This window comes from Ascidia mentula, chromosome 5, assembly GCF_947561715.1.
Source record: "Ascidia mentula chromosome 5, kaAscMent1.1, whole genome shotgun sequence".
Lineage (NCBI taxonomy): Eukaryota > Metazoa > Chordata > Ascidiacea > Phlebobranchia > Ascidiidae > Ascidia > Ascidia mentula.
In genome coordinates, this window is record NC_138570.1 from 18,804,190 (window position 1) to 18,822,817 (window position 18,628).

The window sequence follows — 18,628 nt, forward strand, 5'->3', positions numbered from 1 at the left end:
TATTAAAAAATCAACAATATCTCAAATTCAGATAGCGGTAATATTAAGAGAGGCCAATTAAATTTTACAAACAAAGACACAATGTACCGGGTATTTTACCTGGTGTAATTTGTTAAAATGATCTAAGCACAACAAATATTTTTACGCAATTTGAAGGGAGGTTTACCACTAAAGTTTTAACGCAACGACTGCATTGATTTAAAAACTAAGCCAAGCAAAAGTTCTTCAAAAAAAATGGAATCCTTACAGACATCAGTGCTTGAATGAATGCGCTACCTAAGTGTAGAAAACAGCTCTGTTGTATTTGAAAGTAAAAAACCTAATTCCTTGATCACTGGTATTGAGGTAAACTGGAACTCGCTACCTTGGCCTCCTATGATATTGCCAAAGATAAAACTAGACTTTTTTAGAATCTCTGCACAATTTCGTCTCACTACAATATCACAAAAGTTAACCACATGTCTCTTTCTTTTGTAAAACTGCTCGCATTTACATTTGACACAACATGGCGGCGGCAGTGGTACGCTGGAAACTAAGAGAAGTTACGGAACTCTGACAGAAAACAGCACAGGACATAATCTTTCTATACATTCAGCGAAGCATGTAATCACAACGATGTGAATGTACACAAAGGGGAGGCCATGACAAGTCTGTTTGGTTACCACCTTTTTCCCTCTCCTACGTCATTTGCTTGCTTTTACCGGGAAAGGACAACATATTTATCGGGGAGGGTGCTGTCTGCCACGAGTCCAACACAAATCTGTCAGTTGAATCTGTAGTAGTAATTACAACCTCGTCCAATGAATACAGCTTTATTTAATCGAATACAGTTCTGGGCATGTGAGGAATTTTTCGTGTTTTAAAATTTCAATTTTTTCTGTTTATAAATTTTCGTTTTTAGACTTGTCTAGGTTGGTGTCAGCGATGGATTGCATCCTGCTAGAAAACCGTTAAATTCAGGGGTCACCAGAGAAACACAGCAGCGACAAAACTTTAAGACGACGACCGCCACCATGGATCTGTGCAAAAACGCCTTACAGTAGTGTCATGCTGATCAAACGTAAAAAACAAAAAAAATCAATAATGCTCTGACGGAAAAAAATATGTGTAAGCTTATTTCCGTTGATTTGGCAAAAAGCAATTTTCACATTTAAAATCATGTAATACAAAAGATTAGAAAAAGCAAAAAGCCTCGTGCGACATGTACAGACTGTAGTGTTTCTTGCATTATGTCCGCAAGGTGGTATCAATTGGAGCGTTAAATGAGCATCGATTCGCTCACGTAATCCTTCACCTAAAAAAAACAGCATCATTCAAACGTCAAGTGAAAAGTATAGTGTAATAGGTTGGATCCACACTCACGCTTTGCGCCGGCGGATTCTTTGTTTGTTTCATTATACGTAGGCGTGCGGGCGTACGCTCGGGACATTGAAACAAACAAAGAATCCGCCGGCGCAAAGCGTGAGTGTGGACCCGGCCATACACAAATAAATTTGCCCAACAAGTCGTGGATGTAGTTAAGATTTGTATTCAGTTTTTGCATAAGTTTCAAAAAAGAAGCAGACATGTTGAAAGCTGCACCAAACATTTGCAATTATTCGAGGCAATTTAAACATGCAAAAATCAGAAGAATGTTGTTGTTCTAAATCATGGATTCGAAGCACGGGATGTAAACCGGATAAGGGAATCCCAAATAGCGGGGATTGTGACACAACAAGGAAGTTATAATGATGGTTCGTTGGACATTAGAAACGTCATCCTGCGACAGAAGGCGATCACGTGATCAAATCCTCCATGTGTAAAACATATATAAACTAAGAGGGAACATTCAACAATCTACAACGTGTTGGACATGCACTGCCAAGCTCTACTCTACTACATGCTGCTTTCAGGGCTACTAAAAGCGGTGACGTAACAATTTACTCGCCTGTGACGTGTATCGATTAGTCGGTGACATCAAACGAAGGTGATCTGTTAATATTGTATGAACTTAACATCGACATACTTAACAGTGACATCACTTGTTAAATGTGTCGTAATCAGTGACGTTTACGTGTTAAGTGGAGTAAAACGATTTTTAGGTAGAATTTACAATTTGAAAAAACGCCCAGGTATTTTTTGCAAATAAAAATCTTACCGGTTCCTGTGTTTTCGGCGTTTTGTTGGGAACCGAATATTTTGGCGCCCTCTCTTCTGTTGAGTTGTGATTGGATGAAGCTCGAATGGGCGCCCTCCAATCAAAACCACCGGGCAGGTCAGCTGACGAATAGTGATGCGAATCCGTTCCGTCCGTGACGTCATCATCATCATCAGTGCTTGTGCTGCTAGTTATGTCGTCATAATGTGGTGACGCTTTATGCGGCGTTCCTCCTCTTGTTGATGATAATGAGGAAGATCTTTGCTCATCCGCTTCATCCGTTCTGTGGGATGACACAACGGAGTCGGGAGGTGGGCTAGTTTGAGGAGGAGGAGGTGCTGGTTCCGGAAGGGATTCCTCTTTTCTTTGCTCTCCATTCATCTTCTGTTCTTCCTGGGCCGACTTGAAACGTTTCAGTGCGGCAGCATGCGCTTCCTGGAGGTTCAACGTCAGTTTGTTAAATATGAAAAAAAATAACTCAATCGATTGAAATTCGTCTGCGAACCAAAACATTTGAAACTCGCAAGAGTAGAGAATAAAGGATCAGATGGGGTTGGGAAAATGTTTTGGCCTAAAATTTTACACAATCAGGACATCATTATTGCCCATGCCATTCTTTTTGTTTTACTTCTTTTTTTTTACTGAGTAAAAATTTTGATCGATTTTGTCCAGATGGCAAGGATTCGAATCCCGATTATGCAACAATGAATATTGTTATGAACGCGAGGCTTTGGCAATATCAAGGAGAACTTGTATTGATTAGACGATACCTTCAATGGATCACCCTGTTTAGGGTAATTCCCGTTCCTGATAATAGTTGTTTGTTGTTTGAGTTGCGCGGGAACCTGCTTCTGTGGTTTAGGTTTAAAAGTTCTGTTGACAAAAACATGATGTCACTGAATGACGTCATACCGTGCAAAAACGTCACGACAAAATTTCACCTGATTCTGACGTGGTTGTAGCAATATATACCAATGGCGATGATCACGACCAGACAAAGGAAAACTAGAACTAGAACGACGATTGGAATCCAAATGTGGATGTAGGTTTCGCAGTGTCGGCCAATATACCATTCAATCGTGTTCGTCGGGCAGCTTGAAACATGTAAAGACAAATGTTTGTCAAGTTGTTTTGAAAAAGGCATATGCAGTTAAACTTTTTTTAAGCTTTTGGAAACATTTTTAAAAACATTGCAGATACAATCTTTCGAAGGGACGAGTATTTCAGTGACAATTTGCTGTCTACGATTCTTTAAGTACAGATTACGTTCAGAAATGTATTTTGTCAATTTTTGTATTGATAATGGTTGTAGAAAACAATCGAAACGTTTACATGAAGTTTTCCAGCACTGTATAGGCTATTCTGTTCATATTAAAGATGTACAAAACCGTTAGTTATGTTCCGCAATTGTACTTGTTTCTATAAAACGTGCTTATATTAGATTCAGTTTATCTTAAATTTAGTAATATTTTCTGTTGTGATCGGTGAAATGTGACATTTTTCGTACAGAGTTGTGACACAAACCAAATATTTCGGCATCAAAAAGCAGTGTACTTTTTTAGTCCAAAGCGATGCTGGTAACCCTAATAGCCAATGTAGGACTAACGTGCCAGAAACACGTGGAAAACATATACTGCGACTTTGCCAACATTTCGCAGAAGCAAAACGGCCCAAACAATTAGAGAAACATTGAATATGTGACTGAAGTTTCGGTTGCATTTTAGCAACAACAATTCTCAGTTTTGATTGATGGAAAAAAACCCGAAAGAATCTGTTTATCGAAGAATCAAAAGTGCACCTGCAGACTGGTTGTACTGTTCCGTTGTAGTGATGACACCATCCATTGTTTCTGCAGAAATTTACTTTGCACGATGATCTACATGTGACGTCAACAGCGAACGTTATTTCGTTACAATGGGTAAACGCTCCTTGCTGGCATGGCACCTTGTCGCAAATACTGTCTCCTAGAATTAGACGAAAATACAAAATCTTATTAAATTATTTGTGTGTATCGTAGTCCTGCAGGAAGAATAAAAATTTAATTTGTTTTATGCTTTTTTTTTAAAAAAAAAAACATCCAATCAACTTGCTGTGTTTGTTTGAATAATTCAAGCCTTAGGTACATTTGGACGATTTGACCAAACTGCCTTTACCACGAAAACAAAACAATGGAATTAAGATAGTTTTTACGTGAAATACAGGCCCGCATTCTTTTTTCTAATCGAACCCCATAATTCCCAGATTCAGGCAGCTTGTTTGTGGCGGTAATATGACGGTTTCATGTAACACTGCTATGGAAAAATGAATCATTTTTCAGCATACAAGAAACCCAACCGAGATGACGGAACCGAATAGGAAGGGTTCGAATCCCCTTCCGGTAGCAAATATGTTAAACTCGACCTGTGAAACGGAACGACTGCAGATCGACGGTGAAGGAACGATTGACGTCATTCGCCTCCAGTCCAAGTTTAACGGCTTGAATTCTTCCGATTCTCTCCGATATCACGCTACTTCCGTTTCCCGCGTCGTTACGAAGAGTGATGTAATCGTATGTGACGTCATATGTAAGCTGTACATCAAAGGAAATGCGTATTTTTGAGTATTTTGCATTATTAATTGAATATGTTCTTATCTGCATGTCTGAAGGCAACAGACAAAGTTTTTATGTTAAAGGACGGAACCTCACATTGGTTTGGTCGCACATTATTATAATTCTTTAGACTGATTTGACAATTTTCCAAAAAACGACATCAGAATAATACTCGTTCAATAACATCCCGAAAAATATAAAGGTTTAAATTGAAAACCTGTCTCTGTGTCGCGTTCTGATTGGTTGTTACGACATTTCCGACCGACCGAAATCCACTGAAGGCTCCGTTATAGAATTGACGAGCCTGCAGTTAAGTAAAAACGTGAAAAAAACCTGCAGTTTTCCAATAAACTCGGCATAATCTCACCGCCACCAGAAACTTCTGATCCGTGAAAGTGGTCGTCGTATGCAGAAGAATGGATGTTGTGAATACTTTGGTTGTGCCGTTGGCTGAGACAAAATCAACAAACAAGCTTTTACTCAACTGTTTGTTTTTCGTTGTGAGATTTTGTTTACACACATTTTCTCGTTGAATACTGCTCTTCTGGCAAACTTTGTTTTATTTACGTTTCTCAACGTTTCGGCTGTTATGCAACAGCCTTCATGAGGAGGTAAGAAATGTAAGTTTAATAAATATGCCTGGCAGCATCAGTAACACATTTACTCGTGTTGTTATTCAAACGTTTTTAAATTCACCGAAACTCACGTGGTTGAATTTGCTGATCCGGAACCGTCACAAACGGATAATTCCCGTTAATTTGACACCAAGCTGCAAAAGTATAGTTTGTGAAATAAGTGTAAGGGAAAAAAACAATTAATTTTGCTACGATCATGAAACTTCTATCCCCTTTTAGGTATTGGTAACGACGATGAACAAATGTTTCTCCAAATTGAACGAAAAGTAGATTTTTTTGCAGATTTGCTAAAAAATGGAATAGAAGCCGTAAACGCAACAGTTTGCCCAATCTTGGCCCATTTTTCAATTACTCTGCCGTGAAGCTTTTAAGGAAACTCTTTAAACTCACCCAGCGTGACTTGATAGAGAAGCAACCCAGCAACGCCCTCCATCCTACGCACTCTGACGTACATTTTTGACGGCCACTCAACCGATAAGATGACGTCACTTTGGTATAATGACACCAGTTGAACAAAAATATTGTCTTTGCTACTTCGGTTGAATCCTGAATACCGAGGATGTTTTTTTTCTACTACCTAGGATGGTTTTGAAAAGCACTCGAAGTATTGAAAGACACTTGAAATGTTGGATGCCTTCCGAGTCTCAGCGAAATCCTACACTTTATCGAAATAAAATCAAAATTGGTGTAAATACGACACTCACGACTGTAGCTTCGTGCTAAAGGAGTGTTTAACGATAAACTTAACGTTGCAAACGACAGTATTTAACTCCTGTTTCGATGTAATAAGCATCCATTCTTCAATACGATATGAATTAAACATGTAGCTATTGTCTCTTGTCGTTTAATGAATATGACGTATAATGTAATCACCAAATGTACAAATCTACAAGGACAGAAGTATGTTACACATTGTTCCTTTGTTAAGTTACTTCCTACGGTACAATGATGTAACAATATGTGGTCTACGAAAAAAGTGATTCAACCCACACTCATGCCTGGCTATTAATCCGTAACTGATAACTTTATTTATTCCCTTATATTTAACTCGCATAAACATTTAAAAGTCAGCTTTGCTTTGTGGTCCGCGGACAAAAAAGCAATACTCATACTATCTTTGTCTTATCTTGAAACTGTCCCTGTTGCTGTACTCGGACAGTGAGTTAAAAATGACTTTTTGAGCCTGCGATTCGTCAAGCGGCCTACGCATCACTGATCTCGGGGTCAAAACCGTGACCTCAACACCCGAAACGAGGACAGAGAGGGGAAGGAGGAATATGCACAATGTGTAGGGGGGTTATTGCACTCCCGTTGTATTTTTATTTCAAAAACCAGTATCATTTGAAAGCGCCTTTTTTTTAAATGTATCTTTTTCAGTACGTTTTCAGGCGTATTTCATATTTAACCACGAATTTAAACTTATTTTCAGTTCATTAACATTCCTTGATGGAGTGCATTAAGATTAACCTGCACACAGGAAAACGTAAAGATCACTTTTAAGCAACCAGTTTGTTTTAATCCAAACTGTGCTGGTTACCAAACGTAAAACAGTGATTTACAAACTGTTTGGGTCGAGGAGTTACAACGTCAGAGCGAATATGCGCAACAGTCCCAACCCTTCAATGACCAGAGGAATGTTAGTTGACAAAAAAATCGCCAGTTGACAAAAGTTCAAAGTCTTCAAATAGACTACAGAATTTGAGAAGCATGCAATCATTTATGAAGCAGTTGAACAGCAATTGGTTGAATGCAGAAACAAAACCTCATGGCCAATTGGTCATCCGATGTTTTAGATGGCAATACGGTTGTTTTATGTCTAGCATTCATTTAAAACTTATTAAACTGTCCCAAGGTATAAATTACAGAAACACGGAAAAATATGCCGTGTCCATAAAAGTCGTTATTTATCAATGGCAAAAATTAATCTAAAATTTTTATGTAAAGCAGATTGCACAGTGGTTCCCAAAACTTTTTATCCGGGTAATGTTTATTCTGTCTTTATGTGAGATTTGTGCGAATTAAACGTGATTTATCAAAACAATTAAAGGTTCCTTCGAAAAAAAACTAAACGTATATTGAGCTAATTTTTACACTGTAACGAAAAAGGCATGCTTTTTCAATCGTTTGCTTTCGTGTTATTTGCAAACAATATTGGAAACACCCGCACTTAGATGAAAAGCACAGTCTTAAAGTGAAAAGGATGTCATTCATCATTAGGAGTCTTTGTTTAATGTTGTAGCGACTGTAAATAGTTGATGGCTGCAAATTTAGACAAACCTGGATCCAGAATTGTTAATAGTAGCTATTGATAATTGTCATTATTCTTGAGCAAGTTGTGGAAATAGAAAAAAACGTAGGCCATTATTTTGTTGTGTGCTGGCTGGGCAGCTGGGATACACACTGTCACTAATCCTATGGTGACGTTGTAGTCTTTTAATATTCGGAGTATTCAGTGTATGGCTGGTAACAAAGTCAAAGGTTCCTTAAACGTTGTATTGAACTTTGTTACTGTCAATACTCCCACTGAATCACAAACTTTGTAAACAAACAAAACCGTATCGGAGGCACTTCCTTAAATGTACTTTGGTCGGAAATTGTCATATTTATTGTATGGGGTCTAGTTTCAAACAGTAGAGCCTGTATGTTGCTTTATGTTAACCTTACCTTAATTGTGTCATTGCACAAATTTGAAAACTAAGCTCTGCTAATATAGATTTCACTTGATTTCTTTTTGTTCTTGCTGCAAATTTGGGTTTTGACCACTTATAACACATTAGCTTTGGGAAGATGATAGGAAATGATGAAGAACCACCTCACAGTCAGGTCAGCATTCCAGATCCAAATATAAGTCTGTGAAACATAGAAATATGTGCGTATGTTAACATTCAGATGTTAACAAAGCAACGACCTGTTGTTTGTGGTTTTGGATTAAAATTAAATAATATATTAAATAATAAGTAGAATTATTTTGCTTTCAAAGGTACTATGTGGATGAATAACAAACATAAAACCATTAGGTTTATCTAGTCAGGTGCCAATGTATCATCTTTTTCTTCGCGTTAATGAGAAGTTTTCACTGATGTCTATGTTACACAGACTTATTCATAAATTAATAATGCTTACCTAGCATGAGGTGGTTCATGAGACTCTACTTTGAGTCACTCTTCGATAGTTCAAACATTGCGAAAACCTCTTATCCAGATTGGAAAAAATTAATAAAACCTTTTTTTGCGAAAATTTACCAATAATCCGCTCAATATAAATTAGCTAATGCATTAACATAAGAAAAACATTGAGAGTGTCCGCGCAATTTACAATCGCCGCAAAATCCTGACTCTCTATCTGTAAAGCTAGAAAATGTGATTGTCCTGGACTTATCATATTACCATTTCTCGAGTTACGTTAGTCATGTTGACAAATTAAAATCCTTAGTTTTAAAACATATTTGGAGGTATCTGGGTGTCAAAATTTCTAACAGTTTGCACTTTTTTGTTTTTACCAGTTAACCCCATGTCAGTTTTAACTTCTGTATGTCTGGCAACACTGTCTTTCGCATTTTGACCCTCATTTTTTTATATGAATACCTTGCTAAACTATCATGTGAAGAGGTCGCAGTAATAATCTAAATGTTTGGTTTGGCAATGTTAACCTTTTAAAACAAAAAAGAATGTGTACTTTATAAGCTTTGTTTGAAACAACTAAGGGAATTAACATCAGTTCACGTAAAAAGTTAAAGTTTTAGATGGATCCTCTGTGGAAGAGCGTACACAATGTCTTCAAAGTTTCTTAGTTTTTGTGGTTTTTATGTATGTACACTAACCACAGACATTTTTATGCAGACCTTAAAGTAATTTGAATAGGATGTTTGTGTTATAGTATCCTTTCTACTGAGTTGTAATTTTACGAAGACACTTCAATATGGCGGCAAGGCTGTCAACCAAGAAAGACAGTAAAATGAGGATTCGAGCATTTCCAGTAAGTTTGTTATCAACAATGACCTAATTGCTGTTTTGCAATTTTTGTAAGGCATAGAATAATTTTGTTAGTGATATCTACATAAGAACTGGCTAGAAATGCAAAATTTTGGAAATCGTTTGCATGAGTTGTCTAATGTTTCGAAAACTATAGCACTACATGTTCATTTAAAACTCAGAAAAAACACACATGTGAAATGTATGCTTGGGCAGCTAAAATGACTAATTATTTTTTCTTCAAATAAAAAACATGTATCTGATACTTTAATTTATTAAACATACACTTAACAATGCATTTGAATATTCCAACCAAAACCATGTGCTGTAATTCATGCAAGTTGTATTAGAGCAACAATCTCATATAACATGTTTAACTTCTGTGATGTTGTTCTATGCCTTTTAAAAATAACAACTTTTTATGTAACAACTCACGTTTCTGACTACTTATTACATAACAGTAATGTCTGTGTTGTCACAATACCCATTGTTTTAAACATACACATCAATGACTTGGGAAAAGTCAGCTGTTTTTTTTCTATACTGGTGCATCAAGATGCAGTAAAAAATGTAGGGTGTTTAACTGAAGTGTGTTCACTTCCAGTATAGGGAATGGATGGGGCTTACTCTATGTCAAACTTGCATTATAACCAGGTTTGAATAAAATAAAAGACTTACTTTTTCCGATGCTGGATTTTGCATGTTTTTTATACCTTGTAGCAAAGTTAACTGATGCTTTTATTTTACTATAAATGTGTTGTGTTTTTGTTGTTCAGAAATAGCATTGTTTCATGTGAATTTTTGGAAAATGAATAGCCTTTGTGATGTCATAAACTGATTTCAACATTGCCAAGTTAGACAGCTACTGTTAATGGAAGTTGTTGTCACCCCAGTTACATTACCTAAATTCAAATTGTTACATCACACAACATCATTGTTTGACAATTATGCATATGAGCAGTTAATTTATTCATGGATTGCTTGTTTTGTTAAATCCAAACCAATCTTGCACTCAATAATGCATTGTCATTTTTGTTGATTATTAACTTCGATTACTTTATTTTAGATGACAATTGACGAAAAGTATGTGTCCAACATCTGGGATTTGCTTAAAAAAGCCATCCAGGAAATTCAGAAGAAAAACAATGGTGGTTTAAGTTTTGAGGAACTTTACAGAAATGCCTACACCATGGTTTTGCACAAGCATGGTGAAAAATTGTACCAAGGGCTCCGAGAGGTCGTTACTGAACACTTAACCAACAAGGTTAGGATTTTATTTGTTTAAATCCAGATTTACTGAGTTCCACCGACAAAGTTCAGTGGAACTTGGTTAATCAGGATTTTGAAGTTCCAGATTACCCAAAGGTGTTTATTTAGAGCCTGGTGCTGTGTAATTCTCTAATTTGTCCGAAATAGGTGGATTTCTGGATAACCCAAGTCTACGAACCAAATTGTATTGTATTTAGTTTTAATTTGGTATTTTCATCAACTTTCATCAACATCATTACAAACTATGTCTACTATTTACATGTATACCTCCTTTTCCTAAAAATAATTTTTCTTAGGTGAGAGTTGATGTTCTAAACTCCCTAAACAACAATTTTATGCAAACTTTAAATGCTGCGTGGGACGACCACCAAACATGCATGGTGATGATAAGGGACATTCTTATGTATATGGTAAGTTTACCATTCCACTGTCCCGTATTCTTCTTTTATTAATCAACGATTTTTTTGTAAATGATTTACTTTAAGGCCCTGATTACCCTTTTTTCCAGTCTTGGATCAAATGTTTATTAGCTTTCACTATGGCATTTAATAAAGATAATTTGTTGCTTATTTTCCCTCAAAACTGTATCACATTAAAATTTTCTTTCTGAATATTACAATGCAACATCTTTAATTTTCCTTCCAGGATCGTGTTTACGTTCAACAAAGCAATGTTGACAGCGTTTACAACCTTGGTTTAAAAATCTTCCGTGATGAAGTCATAAGACAACCTGACATACAGGAATATTTGCAAGATACTCTTCTCGATCTTGTTGCTAGGGAAAGAAGAGGGGAAGTTGTGAACAGGTTTGACCCCAAACATTCTTTCTATTATAATGACCTGTATGTGTTTGATTAGATAAACATATTACTTAATATGTTGTATGACATTTACAAGTTGTTTGTTTGTTATGTAGTTGTTTGTTTACTCAATAACTTCAAATCTCTTCTGGCAATAATAATTAACTTGGTTGACATTTCGGTCGCTGGTTATTCAATAAATTCAAAGCTAGTGGATGATGGTCGGTTGGATAAATACTAAAGCATCGACCAAGTACACTATTTTTGCCCAAAAAGCTTTGAATTTATTGAATATTATCCCTGGTAGCATCAACAACATTTGTTTATTTGGTTTTGAATAAAAGGTTATTTTCGCACAATTCAGCCCGATCCATTTGTTGATGAAACCTTGATCTGAATTTGTTTAACTAGTAAAATCCATAAAAAATATAGTTCCTGCTGAGTGATTACACAGAATGCAGATCTGCAATTTTTCAATTTGCAGAGGAGCTGTAAGAAACGCTTGCACGATGTTGATGAACGTCAGTCTGAATGGTCGAGATGTTTATGAAGCAGAATTTGAAGCGCCATTCCTAAAACAATCTGCTGAATTTTACAAGGTATATACAGTATTATGTTTGTACTCTTACTCTCAATTTGTAACAAATTAAATTACATATTGAAGAGGATTCTTTTATGCTCCATGTTATAAATCTATTGAGAAAATGATATATTTGAGAAAGCTTTTTTGTGTAAATAAATAAGTTTTTATCCCTAAAATTTAAAGTGTTAAGTACTTACGCTGAATTGTTGAGTATTAAAAAAAATATATCCAATCTCTTTTTACATTTTCTATTTTGCTTTACACTGAAATACTCTTCCTTTGTAGCTTGAAAGTCAGAAGTTTCTAACTGAGAACAGTGCGTCGGTTTATATCAAGAAAGTTGAAGCGAGAATTGAAGAGGAAGCAGAACGTGCTCGTCACTATTTAGATCCTTCCACGGAACAAGAAATAATAAAAGTTTTGGAATCGGAGTTAATAGAACGGCACATGAAGGTCATCGTTGAAATGGAAAATTCAGGAGCAATTCACATGTTACGACATGATAAGAAGGATGGTAAGTGCGCAAATCTAACTGTTCAGAAAAAAAAGTTTTGTTGTGTGCTTGTTTGTTGTTATCCAACATCACACAAGTTTGGTCTGATGTATTATTTCTACAACAAGCTTCACTCGCTGGATTTAAAGTAAATGAAAAATGTTTCCAACCACTGTGTGTATTTTCCAATTAACATTACAGAAACAAAAAATATAGTTTAATTTGGCAAACTGAATGATGGTAAAAAATAAATATTGTTTGAAAAAGGGCAAAGTGATGAACCTGGCAACTGGAGGTATCATTTAGTCAAAAACTCAAAAAACTTACTGTTGATTTATGTGGAACAGTTTAAACATCCTTTTGTTTACAATATATAATTGGATTGGTGTTACCCAGTCACTCCTTTGTTTTGTAACAGATAAGCACTTGATTAATTGCTTGTATCTTGTTTTTTCTCAGACTTGTTGTGTATGTACAAGTTGTTTGCGAGAGTGGATGGGGGTCTTGTTACGTTGCGTGACTGCGTAAGTCGTTATCTTCGAGATCAGGGTAAAAGCCTCGTGGAAGATGGGGGCCAAAAACCAGCTGTTGAATATATACAGGTAAACTATGCTGTTCAAAAAAAGTTATCAACATTGTTTTTGTAACTTTCTGTCAACATGTTGTTTTTTCCTTTAAAATTGTTTGTGACGAAGACTCTTTGGTTTCAAGTTGGAACTTTGGTCATTTGCGGTTGTTGGTTTAATACTTGACGAAAGCTTATAAATGAACTTTGTTATTGCAAGTAATATAAAGTGTAAAAAAAAAAAAATTTAGATTCAACTCGGGGAAATTATTGCATTACTTTGAAATGTAAAACTTACTACAATGATGGCTTATTAAACCTTTGTGGCTGTACAATCGCACCAGATCTGAATTTTTCAAACATGATGTATTTTTTTAAGAATCTTCTTGATTTGAAAGACAGAATGGATTCGTTCCATCGGTTGTCTTTTAAATCAGATCCACTTTTCAAGAAGATGATCTGTTCTGATTTTGAGTGGTTTGTTAATCTAAACCCCAAATCACCAGAATATCTTTCATTATTTATTGATGACAAACTCAAGAAAGGAATAAAAACCGTGAGTTCATTTTGGTTGACCTGTGTGGTATAAAATAAGCTGTTAGTTGTGTTGTTTTTTTGTGTAAATTGAACTTTCTTCTTTGATATTGGTTTACTATAAGTTGCATGATCATAGATAGTAAAGTTAAAGGTGTATGCAGCGGGACAATCAATACATAATATCATGATGATTTACACCAGTGATTCTCAACCTTTTATCATTTGAGATCCAGTAAAATTTCAAACAAGCATTGATAGAGAAATTTTTTTCACTATGAACCAAAAGAATTGTATTTAATCTAAAAAAAAAATTTTGGGTGGTCTGGTTAATAACTGGACTGACTGGTGGTTAAGAAACACTCAAATGTACTTTCATACCTGTGTCGTTTAGACAGAACATGACTTTAAGTGGTGAAAAATTGTTTTTTTTTTTTCAGCTTAATGAACAAGAAGTGGAAGTTGTTCTGGACAAGACAATGTCACTTTTCCGATTCCAACAGGAAAAAGACGTGTTTGAGCGATATTACAAACAACACCTGGGAAGGAGATTACTCACAAACAAAAGTATTTCAGACGATTCTGAAAAGAACATGATTACAAAACTCAAGGTAAATTAATTATGATTTATTCAGTTATAAAACTTTTGTGGCGTTAATTTTGCTGATTGTGAAAAATTGGGCTCTGTACAAACAATTAAATATTTTATCTATGAAATCTGTTGCTATTTTTGTTTGTTACTGCCCGATAAATCTTGTAGAAATAGTAAGAAAAGTACAAAAAATTGGTGTTATTTTGGTATTGTTTGAAGTATTATTTGTTATTCATAATTCAATCATCACAGAAACATGCCACTAATCATGTTTGTTACATCACAATAGAATGAGTGTGGTTGCCAGTTCACCAGTAAGTTGGAAGGAATGTTTAAGGATATGCAAGTTTCCGCAACAACTAACGATGATTTCAAGAAACACATCCAAGCCTCTCAGGTACCAACTCAAAACATGTTAAAAGACACATGGAATTTAATTTGTGCATGGCATTATTTCATGGCCTAACAACCCAATTGCCTCCAGGGATCATTTAAACCACTAATTTATCTTACGTCACAACGTCTGTAAAATGACGAGTCATCATCTTACTGTCTGCGGCACGCTTTGGGATGTAAAGAAGGTTTCCAGTTCAATATTAATCCTACAAGACTTTTCTCATATATTACCTTGTAAACAAATTGCCTCATCGATGGATTTAGCTTCGAATAATCATCACTCCCTCCAGTTGGTTGTCTAAAAAAGAACTTACTGTTATCATTGATATTTTGTTATTAAACACAGTGTTACATTATTTTAATAAGTTTATTTTGTTATGTTTAGTGTCAAACCAACATACTTGATAATTTCTTTATATTATTCTGTTAGTATTTTTGAGTGTTACAAATCACTTTGAGTATGTTAAAACCTGCCAGTGTTGGAATGGACAAAATGAAATCATTAATTGTTAAACCAGATGTTTTGTTTGCCATTAGTTTAACATGAACCTCTTTCATTGCAGTCATTATCACTCCACGGCGTCGATTTGACTGTACAAGTTTTAACAACTGGTTGCTGGCCGACTCAGGCTTCCAGCCCAACGTGCAACTTGCCGACACAAGCAAGACATTCATTTGATGTTTTCAAGAGGTGGGTGTGACATACCAATAACTTTTAATGTTGTGCATGGTTTACATTGTTAACCTTCGCTGTCACAGATAACACTGTGTTTAACAGTTACCTTATGTTGGTTCAATTTTGTGATAAGTACATTGCAGACACAAATCAAAACAGTGACACTTATTTGCTGCTCTGTTTAAAAGTGAGTTTGTAGAAAAAATAATAATTAGACTGTTGTTTGGAAACAATGGAACTAATAACCATTGCTATGACCTTTGACCCTCTTTTATTGGCATAAAATGCATTCTTAACTTCCATGTTTGACCACACCGGGATTTGAACCCAAGATATCCTGGCCCTGCTGGTTATAAGGGTCGGACGCTTGACGGATGTTGCCAATCTTTCGTTTTCTCCCTTTAACCACAATTTAACTCCGCTGTGCCCCCCGCAGGTTTTACTTGGGCAAGCACAGCGGCCGCCAGCTGACGCTGCAGCACCACCGCGGTCTTGCCGATCTAAACGCTTCGTTTTACTCCCCGACCAAGCAAACCTCCAACACAGACGGTGACGTATCTGAAACCTCGGGTGGCAAACTCGTCACGAGGAAACACATCCTTCAGGTTTCAACGTTTCAGATGGTCGTCCTCATGCTTTTCAACAACAGGGACAAGTGGCTGTTCGAGGTGGGGAGCATTTATGGTTGGAAAATTCTGTTTGTGTGTGTTTTTTTTGTGAAAACGATTCAAGTGTTGTCTGATTAATTCCATTTGAGAACACAATGTGAATTGTGGCAAAACTTACTGGTTTTCCGTGTTTTTTAGTTCGTTAATGGAGATATATAACCATAAGAAAATGTCACTCTTTAAAACAAGTATTTAACTTTTAAATCTTTTAAAATTAAATTAAATCATTTATTTAACTGGATGAATTATCAAAGTTTGTAAAAGCGAAAAGCTTCTTCCTCCTGATACATAATGTTGTTCAACTTGTCTAACGTAGAGTGAATTTCAGGATATTCAGCAAGAGACCGAAATCCCAGTGAAAGAATTGACGAGAGCCCTCCAGTCACTCGCATGTGGAAAGTCGACCCAGAGAGTCCTTCAGAAAGAGCCCAAGGGCAAGGAGGTTGAGAAAGGTGACATGTTTTTGGTCAACGATGGATTCTCCTCCAAACTTCATCGTGTTAAGATTCAATCAGGTTCGGATTCAAATTAACTTTTCTGGATATTATTTAATATGTTTATTCACAAATAGTTTTACATGTGCAGATACGCGTGTAGCAAAGGGCATTGTGCGTTTTTTGTTTTTACATGATTCTTGCATTGGTGAAAAAATAATTTAATTTGTGACAAATGTTTGCTCTTGGTACTCACCCAGAGATTAATGTAAATGTCGCAAGACACCAAAACTTCATCTATGTACACAGTGTAAAACGTAAACAAATTGCACAGTATTTGTGAGCGGAATAGCGTGGGTTCGAATCCCGGTGGTTGCACTCGATTGAAGTTCTTTATTATTTTCCTGCAGTTGCTCAAAAACAAGGCGAGTCTGAACCCGAACGAAGAGAAACGAGAACAAAAGTTCAAGAAGATCGACGTCATGAGATCGAGGCTGCCATCGTGCGGATAATGAAATCTAGGAAGGAGATGCAGCACAACTTGCTCATAGCAGAGGTGCGAAACGCATAAATGTAGCTAATTTTTAGCACAAAACTTCAATAAGCCCTGCGAGATGCCCGAGGTTGCCTGAGTTGTGGGAATTCTAACCTGCGCAATTTTTAGGGGCTGGAAAGAAAAAAATTTCGTATAAATGAAATCCTAAAAAAATATTTTTCGTAATGCGACTTCGACTTTACGCACATTAAAAAAACAATTGCGTAACAAATCAAACCTACAACATCTTAACTGTCTCTAAACCTATTGTTTTCAGGTGACGTCACAGTTAAAACATCGCTTCCTGCCCAGTCCCGTCATAATCAAACGTAGAATCGAAAGTCTCATCGAGAGGGAATATCTTTCCCGCTCCAACAACGACCGCAAAGTCTACATTTACGTCGCGTAAAAACACAACGCCTGTGTGACGTCACAAACCCCGTCTGTGACGTTGGTCGAAGTATTAAAAGCTAATGTTGTTGTTCTTGTTGTCTCCGTGGAGTTTTTGTTTTTCTTGTTACGAATATTTTTTTGCCTTCACTCAACTGACTCATTGTTACGTCATAGATAGAAAGTTGTACAATTATTTATATTTTGAAGACAAGAATTAATTAAAAATAATCATTTTTGCAAAGTACTAAAAGTTCGACCACTTTATTTCTCGGTAGGTTGGTTGTGTTACATGTCAATGACGTATATGTGACGTCACAATGCGGGATGACACACAATTGTAATTATCCATTTGACAAATTCGTTGCATTGTTGCATGAATTCTACTCCACTCTCTTAATCCATTGTCGTCTTTTCCTTTCTGGGGTAGGAAATCGGCTACAGTTGTTCTGTGATAATTTCTGACATAAATTTATTTGTTTGTCATCGTGGCCACGTGTTGCGATGTAAATATTCGCTTTCCACAAGAGACTTTATCGCCCATGCAATACTGTCGAGTCATATGACGCCACTTTGTTTTTGTCGAGTCACGCCCTTTCAAAAAATATTTCAGTAATCTTTAGTTGTGGAACCAAATTGTTTTGTTGTCCGTCAGCAAAACGTACAACTTTATTTATCTACAAAAGGGATTTGCAATCCGTTGTACATGTCGTTTCTCATTGCTTTAAAAACCTTCGTTTTTTTAAGAAAATTTTTTTTAAGTCATACAAAATGCCCATACCGCCTTCGTCATAAACACTCTGAGTGATGTCACAGTTTCGTCACTCGCTTTCTCGGGCGGCAAAATGTACTGATGCAACCCATTTTGACGCGCGTCTTGAAAAGATTTGGAATTTTGTCGCTTTCGTAGCGCGATTGGCTGTGTGAGAAAACCATGGCAACGCGCGTACCACGTGATTAGGAGCTTTGGTGATCTTTCGCATAATAAACAAACTGTAAGCATGCGAGTGTTTTAGAAAGTATTTGCTTCTACAATATATGTATTGTTTTTATTGGAGAAAATGTGTTGCAGGTTTTGAATGCTTTGCTTGACTGAAACTAAGTCTGCTATGCGTGTTCTTTACAATAGCTCACTAAATTTGACTCCCTTACTTTATTGAATGGAAAGACAGTTTGCAGTATCAGGTGGCATAACATTAAATTGTTCCAAGCGCGTTAGTTACTATGAGCGAGTAACTTCTACCGCGTGCCAGTTGCTTAGTTAAGTGTCAGAGACTATAGTTAGGTGGCAAAGTGAATTTTAGAATGCAGTGCAAATGTGTAACATGTATTTAACAAGTTAGTATGAGAAAAAGGCCTG

General features: G+C 36.3%; 2 protein-coding genes across 3 annotated transcripts; one reads left to right on the forward strand and one right to left on the reverse strand.

The window, feature by feature from the left end:
- Nucleotides 1–798: 798 nt before the first annotated feature.
- On the reverse strand, nt 799–6,459 carry LOC145901832 (uncharacterized). Of its 2 annotated transcripts, XM_082989635.1 has the most exons (11): nt 5,753–6,457; nt 5,434–5,496; nt 5,095–5,177; nt 4,945–5,031; nt 4,538–4,706; nt 3,936–4,101; nt 3,079–3,231; nt 2,908–3,010; nt 2,138–2,572; nt 1,928–1,971; nt 799–1,294 (listed from the first exon to the last, which is right to left on the reverse strand). In XM_082989635.1, the coding sequence occupies exons 1-10, from the start codon at nt 5,814–5,816 to the stop codon at nt 1,957–1,959; spliced, it is 1,338 nt and encodes a 445-aa protein (XP_082845761.1). In that variant the 5' UTR covers nt 5,817–6,457; the 3' UTR covers nt 799–1,294; nt 1,928–1,956. The 2 variants fall into 2 exon arrangements, with proteins under 2 accessions (XP_082845761.1, XP_082845760.1); XM_082989634.1 differs by lacking the exon at nt 1,928–1,971 and having other exon boundaries at nt 5,753–6,459.
- Nucleotides 6,460–9,199: 2,740 nt separating this feature from the next.
- On the forward strand, nt 9,200–18,272 carry LOC145903934 (cullin-3-A-like). Its single transcript, XM_082992125.1, has 15 exons — nt 9,200–9,337; nt 10,400–10,597; nt 10,899–11,012; nt 11,248–11,408; nt 11,887–12,001; nt 12,271–12,499; nt 12,938–13,080; nt 13,423–13,599; nt 14,018–14,188; nt 14,459–14,566; nt 15,129–15,256; nt 15,678–15,909; nt 16,238–16,424; nt 16,754–16,899; nt 17,156–18,272. The coding sequence occupies exons 1-15, from the start codon at nt 9,281–9,283 to the stop codon at nt 17,285–17,287; spliced, it is 2,298 nt and encodes a 765-aa protein (XP_082848251.1). The 5' UTR covers nt 9,200–9,280; the 3' UTR covers nt 17,288–18,272.
- The last annotated feature ends 356 nt before the right edge of the window (nt 18,273–18,628 follow it).

What these genes read in the sequence shown, in the direction of transcription:
- LOC145901832 (XM_082989634.1), bottom strand. Translation starts at nt 5,816, where the DNA reads ATGTACGTCAGAGTGCGTAGGATGGAGGGCGTTGCTGGGTTGCTTCTC. An exon ending in GGATCAGCAAATTCAACCAC is followed by an intron (nt 5,178 to 5,433) that starts GTGAGTTTCGGT and finishes ATTTTGTCTCAG; the next exon opens with CCAACGGCACAACCAAAGTA. An exon ending in ACAGTACAACCAGTCTGCAG is followed by an intron (nt 3,232 to 3,935) that starts GTGCACTTTTGA and finishes ACATGTTTCAAG; the next exon opens with CTGCCCGACGAACACGATTG.
- LOC145903934 (XM_082992125.1), top strand. Translation starts at nt 9,281, where the DNA reads ATGGCGGCAAGGCTGTCAACCAAGAAAGACAGTAAAATGAGGATTCGA. An exon ending in ACATGATTACAAAACTCAAG is followed by an intron (nt 14,189 to 14,458) that starts GTAAATTAATTA and finishes ACATCACAATAG; the next exon opens with AATGAGTGTGGTTGCCAGTT. An exon ending in TCATTTGATGTTTTCAAGAG is followed by an intron (nt 15,257 to 15,677) that starts GTGGGTGTGACA and finishes TGCCCCCCGCAG; the next exon opens with GTTTTACTTGGGCAAGCACA.